The sequence below is a fragment of the Gadus chalcogrammus genome, chromosome 15 (genome assembly GCF_026213295.1).
Source record: "Gadus chalcogrammus isolate NIFS_2021 chromosome 15, NIFS_Gcha_1.0, whole genome shotgun sequence".
In the NCBI taxonomy this organism is placed as follows: domain Eukaryota; kingdom Metazoa; phylum Chordata; class Actinopteri; order Gadiformes; family Gadidae; genus Gadus; species Gadus chalcogrammus.
The window spans coordinates 1,400,311-1,410,549 of NC_079426.1; the positions used below are offsets into that span (position 1 = coordinate 1,400,311).

The following is a 10,239-nucleotide window of genomic DNA, read 5'->3' on the forward strand; positions in this document are numbered from 1 at the left end:
TCCACTGGTCTGTTGATATCCGTTGCTACGCAACCGAGGCAAAACGACAGGACATGGGAAATGATTCAGTGATCATAATCGAGTTAGATAATGAAGTCAAAGCGAGTTCAAAATTCACATTTTTCAATTTTATTCCCTTTCCCAGTCAACCAGGTACAATTGCATATTAAACATAAATAATACATACATATTATATTAGGCTTTATAGCATCACCATATATTTTCATCTTAATGTTGGAAACTTATTGCATCCAATGTCATATAAAAAGTAAAACAAAAGCTACCAAATTTCATCAAAATAAATGTCTAATACTTCCAGTCATAGTGCATGGCATCGTCAACTTACAAAAAATGTATCTCTTTAACCAAAAAGCACCAAAAAGGGTAAAATAGAAAAAAACATTCATAGAAAAAATAACATAACAATTCTGGTATGTTACAGAAATCCCATATACTCGCAATGCAGTCATAGAAAAAGCAAGACAGATAAATAATTGACAGCCTTAAGAATAGCCGAATGTTAAAAATCTTTAAAATGTTGCCTTTGCTGTTTAACCCCAATCATCTATTTAGCGAGATCCAGTTTTTACGGTCTGAAATGTTCTTCTCAAAAGTCCTGTGTCAACCAATTATAACACAGTTGTACCCTGACCTATTTAGAAGTAACCAATCCAGCTGATTAAATCTCATTCCTCCCCCGTGCTCATGTCCGGTTGGACCGGGTGTCACATTAAAGATTCTGTATTCCTTCTGAGCATCGCCTTTGAAAGAAAACACACACAAACACCTTAGGAATTTGAAAATCACCATAGCCACAATGTGCCGAGGTTAGGATCTTTCCCGCCGAGTGGTTCCCATAAACCGGGTGCGATGAGATCCGGAGAAGGAATGAGCAAGACCCAAGGCGCAGGATGAGTCAAACGTAAGAAGCACAAAGAGAGGTCTCCTCATGACGGAGGAACGCAATCACTCCGGCATTCATCGCAGATGGGTGGGAGGCTTCAGAGCAGCTCTGGCGGCAGGCTGTGAAGAAGAAGATACACACACACACGCACGCACGCACGCACACAGACAGAGACAGACACAAAAGCACAGACAGAGACACACACAAGCACACACACGCATCATTTTAATTGTATTTGTATCCAGAGCTACTTGCTGACTAACTCACACAAGGAATTTCTTTATTGTTTGAAAGTGGGAAATGAAAAGGAAGTGTTTCACAAGGACATAAATAAAAACTTGTAAAAAAAAAACGAAATGTGGTAAAAAATAAATCATGCAGGTTTTGTGTTTTCAATTCAGATTTACCAAGGAACCGTTTCAAATAAGCCACTTTCAATACATACCAGTTGATTATGTGTCCACGGGGATGGGGAACCAGAGGGCTTACTGGGAGGTACTGGGGGTGTTGGTTTTGTGACCTACATAGGAAGAGAAAGTAACACTTTAATATACAAGATAGCGAGTGCGTGTGTGTCCGTGTGTCCGTGTGTCTGTGTGTGTGGGGGAGAACCGAACCGTTTTGCTTTGAAGTGGTGGCAGCGGTCTAGCTGGTGGGGGCGGTTTGTTCTATGGAACAAGTGAATGAATATTCATTAATACATTATTGAATCCACACATAGATAAGAAGATAAAATGCGTTGGAATTGGTGAATCATCAACAAACAAAAAATGTAGATACAAATAGCAGAACATTTGCTATTGATATTTTCAATATGTATTTTCACCTTTAAATCAATATCCTGGCTTGGGACCCTTGGTGAAAGCTTCACCATCTAAACGAAAGGAAGAACTGTGAGTAAACTTCAACAGACGAGAACCAGAACACGTGAAGACAGGGTGTGTGGCAGGCTACCTGATGGACCCCAGGCGGTTGAGCCACAAAGGCCATTTTCTTGGGAGGCTGGGTGGAGACAGAGTGGATGTCAATGAAATCTGTCCTCTTTATTTAATACCACATTTGCAATTTCTAACTGAACTGTTCTAAAGACATTGGGAAAACATTTTTACTAAAAGAGGTGTCGTTGATTTAAAATGTAACGGCCGGATGATTCATTTGCTTGATTCTGCGTGCTCAGAGGAATGACCCACAGGGACTCACACTGGAGCCCTACCGTCAGTGGACTGGGGTTCATTGCCTTGAAGCTTCTACTGCCTGCTCAGGGACACTTCAGCAGAGCTGATACTCTCATGAAGGATCCTCTTTCTAATCACTAGATCAACCTCTTCCTAACCTGATCGTGCAAACCAACGGGCGGTGGTTCTCACCTCCGGGGCGGCTCTGCTGGGTACTAATCCCCCCCTGAGAGGCTGAGTCGCCGGTCGAGAGACTTGAGAAGCCGTAGACGTCACAAACTTGGGCTTGCCGATCGACGGTGGCCTGGGACGAGGGCTTCCCTGTCCCGACTGAAACACGGGGTTGACCTCTCCAGTGGAGGTGTGGCGAGGTCTGCGTGGAAACACACACATACAATACCCCCCGAATCAGACATGGGTGACACTTGCAAGTCAGTGTATAATCTGCAGCATTTGCAAATGTTGGAAAAGAAGAGAGTGTTGGAACGGAGCGTAGCAAGGGGATATTTGATCACCTCTTTTGGGAGCCTCTGCTCTTTTTGCGCCACAGCAATACTCCGAAGAACCCGACGAACAGAAGAACCAGCACTGTGGCCACTGACAAACCAATAACGACAGAAGGTTTCATCCCTGCATGAACACACACAAAAGGGTTTTAAAGGGTGCAATGAGCAATGAAAATCGTTAAATACATATCTCGAGATACAAAGCAGCGTGTGACACACACAGAACTATGCAGCTATTGATAGTCGGGAATGTGCAGACAAAAAACAGGCAACCACAAACATTTCCCTGAGGTCATAAACAAGACCTAAACAAAACAAAGCATAAGATACTGTACCGTTTTGTAATTTGTTACAGTACATTACTTATGTGCATAAGGTCTTCAGTAGAGTACAGTACCAAAAGACTAAAGAGTGGTTCCGTATAACAAAACATATTTATATGGTTACATACATTTGGGTTCAAGGGTCAAACCCAAGTCTAACTTTAGCCATCCATGAGCAAGATGCCTAACTCCTATCTGCTTATTAATGTCTGTGCTCATTAAAGCAGGGGCGAGTAGGCACAGTTAGTACATAGCAGTTAGTACGGTACCTGGAGACCCTTCTGTGAGCTTCACATCACAGTAGGGCGTGGCCCAACCGGGGTCACAGTGGCACTGCCTCTCGTGGTTACACACCTGTGGAAGAGGTCACACACGTCGGTCACTCCTACTGTGCGGGACCTTGCTACAGCGAGATGAATACCGTTGACACAGAGTGAAAAGTTTTCCGTACCCCGCGGTTGTTGCACTTATCCGAGCAGTCCTCCGTTCCGTAAACACTCACTATGTCCTTCTTGTTTTGACAACTCTGTTCGTAGCAGACCTGAGACACAGACGCAAGACCTGGTCACACACACTTGACCCACACAACCCTGTGGGTCCAACTTGGTGTTGTTATGCAACGAAAGGATTCAGCGTTGTTCTCTGAGTGGGCGTACTGGAAGAGCACCGTGCTGCATACCATGTTGCTTCCACATTTGGTCCCAGTAGGAATCTTCACTAAATCGGCTGGGAAGTTGTCCTTAGGATCTATGGACGCCTCGTAACATGGCTCTCCATTGGGAACAGGGTAAGTGGTCCGTGAGTTAGTGAGGGGGAATTTCCAGCCTCCTGAGCACATCAGCGTCCCACACTTTTGATCCCTGCAAGGAGAAATCCACAGTTTTATCTCCCCATACAGTGTACCATTAATATGGGCTATTGAGTGCTAGTGACGTGCATCTTCATTTTTTGTAAATGAGTACCTACTTGCGAGCAAAGCTGTAGCAACGCGCCGATGCCTCCTGAGCATCTACAATAATAAATAAATGATAAATCATCAGTAAGTGCTGTGATCGCAGGCATCCAAGTCATAGAGCAATCGGTCGACGGTCTACCGTACCAAAGACATTGGGCGCGTGACATAAGACTTCTGATCCGTCCTAAATCCTACCTGGGCCCCAAAGTCTCTTGCAGTGTTGCTCCCGGGAGGGACACTGTCCGTTGAGGCAGTAGCCACTCCGGCGGTTACAGGGCCGGCCGTTTTGGGTGAAGGCATCCTTGGGGCAGGCGGCAGAGAAGCCGGTACAGAACTCGGCCATATCACACTCTGTGGCCTGAAATCTGCACCTGGTGCCAGTCGGCTGCAGCTGCAGCCACCGAGAGGGGGAAGAGAACAAGGTTATGGCCCCCCGGCTGTGGGAAGGGAACCGAGATAGCCTGGCAAACTCTGTCTATCTTGGTTCTTCGGTTCTGTAATACTGACATAATTTACGTTCAGATGAACCCGGCTAGAACCGGCTCTGATATGTTCATAAGTCCGACGTGTGAGTGTACCATGTAGAATTTATACTACGTGTGTGTGCGCACAATCATGCGTGTTCATTACCTGGCAATTACTGCAGCACTCTCCCTCTGCACATTTGGACCCGGCGTTGAGTTTGCATGTGGTGGCATTGCAGCATGGATTCTTACATTCCTGAAAGACCAATTTCAAGAGAGACTAAAAATAAGTGAATTGGAGAGATGGAGAATCCTGTGTGTGTGTGTGTGTGTGTGTGTGTGTGTGTGTGTGTGTGTGTGTGTGTGTGTGTGTGTGTGTGTGTGTGTGTGTGTGTGTGTGTGTGTGTGTGTGTGTGTGTGTGTGGTTGTATCTGTGACAAGAAGGGTAGTGCAATGGCTAGGGTGCTTTGAGATGAATACATCGTAAATTATTACTAGTAGAAGTATGCACCCCATGAACATACCGTCACAGTGCCACAATCACATTCTTCTCCAGGCTCCACAAAGGCATTTCCACACACGGGGCCTCCAAAGATGCGGTCAGTAGAGGGGGTCTCCAGCAGACAAGCAGGGTCCTTTTGCTCCAGGAACTGGGCGAGCTGGTCCAGGCTGCATGTGCTAAACACCTCTGGATAGAAATGCCTGCACGAAGAAGAGACCATAGACCTGACTCCCACACTAACACATACAGTCCTTTGTCACAGGACTTTTCATTCAGGGGACAAAATAAAAAAATTTACCTAAATTACCATTTGTATAAATCTGCCTTATTTTGGTTCTGAGGGTGATACATAGATAGATAGATAGATAGATAGATAGACAGACAGACAGACAGACAGACAGACAGACAGACAGACAGACAGACAGACAGACAGACAGACAGACAGACAGACAGACAGACAGACAGACAGACAGACAGACAGATGCATTCAAGTAATCATGGTATTAAATACCTAGTACTCAATGTTTCTAAATGACAAACTATAGTCAGTTATTACTGTAAACCGTCTCGTGTTATTGCCCCCGTGACTAACTGGAGACCCAATTGAGGATGGAGTAGCTCTTATTGTGGCGTCGCGTGTGGTCCTTTGGGCTCTGAGAAGGCAGGTGATCTCCCTACCCGTGTGACGGGGCCATGATGCAGCCGCTCTGGGGCTGGGAGGACCGGCAGACGCAGCCTGGAGCATCATGAGACAGGCCCAGGTTGTGACCCATCTCGTGGGCAAGGGTGGTCGCCACCCCGATGGCGTTATCGGTATGATCCTGGAGGAGAAAGCCAACCAACGAAGGGATCAGCACGTTCCTCATGAGTCAGACGCTCGGCTGAGTACCATTCAGTGGGGAGCGTCAGCCGATGGGGCCTGGCTCTAGTCTCTGCTTCTATGTGTTGAAACAACGGTTCTCTACCTCGTTGACGGCCACAGAACGGCTGGTACATATTTCACCGGTGTACGCCAGGCCTACGGTATTGCCGATGAAATCCACCTTCCTGGACCAATCAGAGAGGGGAGATGTTTCAACATGACCATAACCTTAATACCAATATGAACAGATGGATCATATCCACGTCACATTCACAGATGAACACGGCGGGTCTTACGTGATGAACTGAGCGTTGTCATGCTTGGTCCTCGGTAACAGTGTCTGCTGGCGCCAGGCCATGAAGCGTTCCAGTGTGACGTCTGGATCGGGGCTGACCTCTATCTGGTCTCCGTAGGTCCAGATCTCCAGACCCACCAGCATCACGCGGGTACCCAGGCTACGATACAGCTGCACACCAAGGCAGAACACGTCAGAGGGAGTACTGAAGACTCTCCTGTCCACGTTAAGACGTTTGGATCATAAGCATGGGGCACTGGGCAGGATGGCATGGGGTGTTTGACTTCCTGCCCAAAGGGAACTGGGCTTAGTTTCCAGAGGGGTGCAGTCTACAAGGAGGAATCCTTGAGCAAGATTCCCAAAACTCCTAGCTGCTCCTGAATGACAGTATCTGAATCCACTGTTAGCTGCTTTTGATAAAAGCGTCTAACAGCGACGGTTTTCATTCAACTTCCCTTGAACTATTTCGAACCACTTTTCTTTGGTTTGCTTGTAGTTCAAGTCAATCCTTAAACCCGTTTCTAAATTCACTGTAAGACGCTGTGGATTAATAACTGTCAACAACTAAACAGTGAACAGTAGAAAGCCCCTCATACAGTCTGGGCCGGAGGGCCCTGCTGCCCCCAGCTGGTACCTTGTCCACGTGGTTCACCACCGCAAGCATCCTCGCTGTCACAGTCTTCCTGCCGTACTTCTTGTACTAGAAATGAAGCACAAAACGTGAATGAATATTGAGGGTGACCCGTTATAATCACAGTAATATGAGAATACGTTAGGAACAGTGACCATACCTCTGCATAGTCCACCACAAGAACCAATTCCACTGTTCTGGTTTTGCCGATCTGGAATTTCTTCATCTGCTGAGAGCTTTTCTAAATAATCAAATGAAAGTTGCACATATTTGGTTGTTCATGTTTAGTTTTCATGTTCTGTCTTTCATTTATTTCGATATTTCAGCTGTTAAAATACAATATGGTTAAGGAACTGCACAAGCTATGAATAAATAAAAGATGCACATAAAAGCCTTTTGAAATAACAATGTTACACAACACGGGGAAGTTGTTGTGTAAGTGTTTCGTAAGAGTGTGATGAATATTGTAATGTTGCTGAAAAATAAGGGAAGATTCCATCATCTTCAAGCAAACACATTGAAACAATAAACAAAACCTGCAATAGATCTCTATATCTGTCTTCATCGAGACCTAGCATAAACCTGTGTTTCGATTGGCCAGCGTTTTAAATGTACCGGTTTACTGAGACGGAACAGTCCGGAGGGGATCGACCCGTGGTCAAAGACGGTCTCCTCGTTGTCATGGCCACAGGAGCTCCTCTTCCGTCTCAGGTGTCTTGAGTTGTACACGGCGTGAAGCCCCTCCCCTTCTCCGGTGCCTTCCTGCTGGTCTGTCTCCCCTTCCTCTGCGAGGGGTTCAATGAGGTACGACTGGTCCTCGATACGCACGTACCCGCTGTGGCGGCAGAGAGAGGACGCTGGAGGTCAGACTGAGATGTCCGTTTAGTGTCTGGGTGGGTTGTTAGGTCCCCCAGACAAAGGGCACTGGGTTCGATCTCCACTGTCTACTACCAAGCTGTAGGCATCCCTTTGATAGACTCCTCATTCCTACCGACCCCTTAATGACCTTATAGGTATTCTCTAAGGTTTGTCTGAGCTGCTAAATAGTAAAAAGTACAAAAGGATTCGCATTCAATTTAATGAAAAATAAAAGTATAATTTTTTTTCCTTATGGTTCTATCCTATCCCTAACTCTGTTCATAATAATTGAGAGGGGTTTCATCAGAGTTTTTTGGTGTATTACAGCAGTCCTCGTCAGAAGCCATGCATGCCTGGTCTCAGTGCCATCGCCTTGGCAACGTGAGCAGGTGATTGGGTTACAGATCTTCAGGGACGGTCCAACACAGACCTGACGGTCCTATCAGAGGTCGTCTGGGTCTCCCTTCATGCAGTAAACCATGGATTCTGATCAGATGGGGATTTCCCCTGAACACAAGACACTTTGGGAACGCTTCACTCACTTGATTCCTGAGCAGAGGTCGATACTGGCCGAGGAGTCCTCCACCTCCACGACGCGCCCATGGTAGTAGCAGTGGTCCTGGGGAGGGTTCAATAAGAGACACTGAGACAAGGCCAAATATATATACTCCATCATTCGTGAAGAAATTAAAAACATAATTATTACAATGTTGGTACTAAAGTCTGCTTATGGATTGGCCTGCCTTAGCGTGGTCATGGCCCTATAGTCATTTAAGGGCTGCTGTAATGTGTAGTCATTACTGACAGCCTGGTGCGGTTGACACACCTATTCATGCTACTCACAGAGAATACAGCGGCTGATTGAACATCAGATCTGATAATTTAAGAGCCTAAAAAGGCTGTGTGCAGGAAGACCTGATGGGTGTACTCTGACGAGACTTAAGTGGCCGAATCTCGATTCTTCCCCTTGCCCCTTTTGCTTTGTCTTTGTCTTTGTCTTTGTCTTAACCAAGACAAAGACAAAGACAAAGCAAAAGGGGCAAGGGGAAGAATCGAGATTCGGCCCAAGTGAGCTCTCAAATCATCTTAAAAATAAGGGGTACATAGCACTCAATCTTATCCCTTAATCTTGATCAAATTGGGTATTGAGACACCCCTAGCTCTCACATGAACGCGCAACTTCAAGGGTAAGGGGGAAGATAAGGGGTAAGGGGAAGTATTGAGATTGGGCCATGACAGGTTAAACGTTGGACCCAGGATATCCTGACCCACACACCCGAAGCATGCAGCATGAGTTACCACATCCGTTATGGGGTTTTAACTTGGTCATATTTTATTAACCTGTGGATAAACTTTTCCGCCTACTTTTCTGATGTATACTTTAAACAGTCACAAACGCTATGGGTAAATAAAAGCCTGATGATACACCGTACGAACAGCAAAATAATAAAATGTAAAGATAGATGGATAGTTTAGACATTATTACCTTATAATCTGGTATGGTTGTTTCTGCAGTGCCTTGGTCAGAATAATGTACAACAGTGAAGTTTCTCCCAATAAGATGTCTACAATGGAAACAAATGTGGCCGATTACATATAATCGCTATGGGATCGAAGCTTTAAAACGAAAATAGGGGCCAGTTTGATCACTATTTCTAACGGCATGTAACCTACATGTTTCTTTCCAAGTGGAGAGTCCTGTTCAGCCCATCTATGGCCAGTGAGAATGTGACTATTGGAGGGGTTTTCTGCAAACATGACACACAAATAAACAAGGGGGACATAATGGCAAATATTGGAATACAGACAAAGACAACAGTAAATTAAAGATTAGAGAAAATCGAATAAATGTTAGGGAGTGTAGGCCTACCTGTTGTTTTGTATTTGTTTGAGATAGTTTATGTAGTTTTTGAGGCGTAATTGTTTCATATTTGATCACATGAGGTAGTTTCTTTAGGCTGTCCACACACGTCCCTAGAAAAACATGCATTAATAAGAGAAAGATCGAATTAAAAAGAAAAATAAAGATATTAAAGATTTTTCCGTCTTCTGTCATCCGAATGTTGTTTGTTGTTCTTTCCACCCAAACGTTTATTATTTCATGTCCCCTTACTCATGATAAATGTTTATCTTATGTAGGCTATTGTTATCCATGAAAGATTCGTTTTTGTGTCTATGTCTTTTTTAAGTTTATAAGTGAATGTATTTCTGTGAAACCAAAGATGAATTTCCACTTGAGTGGCCACTGAAGATAATACATGTAATTCACACTAACACAAATCAGAGTGAAAATTGTAGTTATGACAAACTTACCCCCAAAGAAGATGTAAAGACATATTAAATAATCCGAGTATTGCATGTTTTATTCCTAGTAGTCCAAACTGTATATCTTGACTTCACCCGTTCAGAAACTTCGGCTTAATGCTTCATTGAATCCTGGGGAGGGAAATAACCCGGCCTTCTGCACACGCCTCCTTTTTTTCTCCCTTACTCACAATATCCGGATAACAGTGATTCTGCCGGTCGCTTTTTTTTTTTACTGCTGTCTCGTGATTTCTAATGTTAATCAAGGTCCCAACGAATTTACCAACATGATCTACTTTATAAAGGGAACTGTCCAAGGCAGGCCACTCGAGGGCAGTGACGCCGCCGTTTTTTCCAGATTGAGTTTGATAGACAGATAGCTGCAGGATTAATATTATAAATAATTATATCATTAAACAATCTATATAATGCATTGATTAAGTTACAGAAGCATTCTGTG

General features: G+C 44.7%; 1 protein-coding gene across 1 annotated transcript; it reads right to left on the minus strand.

Moving 5' to 3' along the window:
* Positions 1–116: 116 nt before the first annotated feature.
* Positions 117–9,901, minus strand: adam8a (ADAM metallopeptidase domain 8a). The gene is made up of 25 exons (XM_056609666.1): positions 9,789–9,901; positions 9,346–9,449; positions 9,150–9,223; positions 8,962–9,040; positions 8,018–8,094; positions 7,233–7,452; positions 6,778–6,858; positions 6,621–6,686; positions 5,988–6,157; positions 5,795–5,876; positions 5,508–5,650; positions 4,852–5,029; positions 4,494–4,583; positions 4,059–4,254; positions 3,875–3,917; positions 3,588–3,768; positions 3,360–3,449; positions 3,178–3,262; positions 2,595–2,709; positions 2,272–2,452; positions 1,859–1,906; positions 1,731–1,778; positions 1,522–1,572; positions 1,350–1,424; positions 117–1,023 (listed from the first exon to the last, which is right to left on the minus strand). Exons 1-25 carry the CDS (start codon positions 9,832–9,834, stop codon positions 979–981), a joined length of 2,568 nt encoding a protein of 855 aa, XP_056465641.1. The 5' UTR covers positions 9,835–9,901; the 3' UTR covers positions 117–978.
* Between the last annotated feature and the right edge of the window lie 338 nt (positions 9,902–10,239).

What these genes read in the sequence shown, in the direction of transcription:
- adam8a (XM_056609666.1), bottom strand. Translation starts at nt 9,834, where the DNA reads ATGCAATACTCGGATTATTTAATATGTCTTTACATCTTCTTTGGGG. An exon ending in AAACAAATACAAAACAACAG is followed by an intron (nt 9,224 to 9,345) that starts GTAGGCCTACAC and finishes TCATGTTTGCAG; the next exon opens with AAAACCCCTCCAATAGTCAC. An exon ending in GCTCACAGAAGGGTCTCCAG is followed by an intron (nt 2,710 to 3,177) that starts GTACCGTACTAA and finishes GTGTTCATGCAG; the next exon opens with GGATGAAACCTTCTGTCGTT.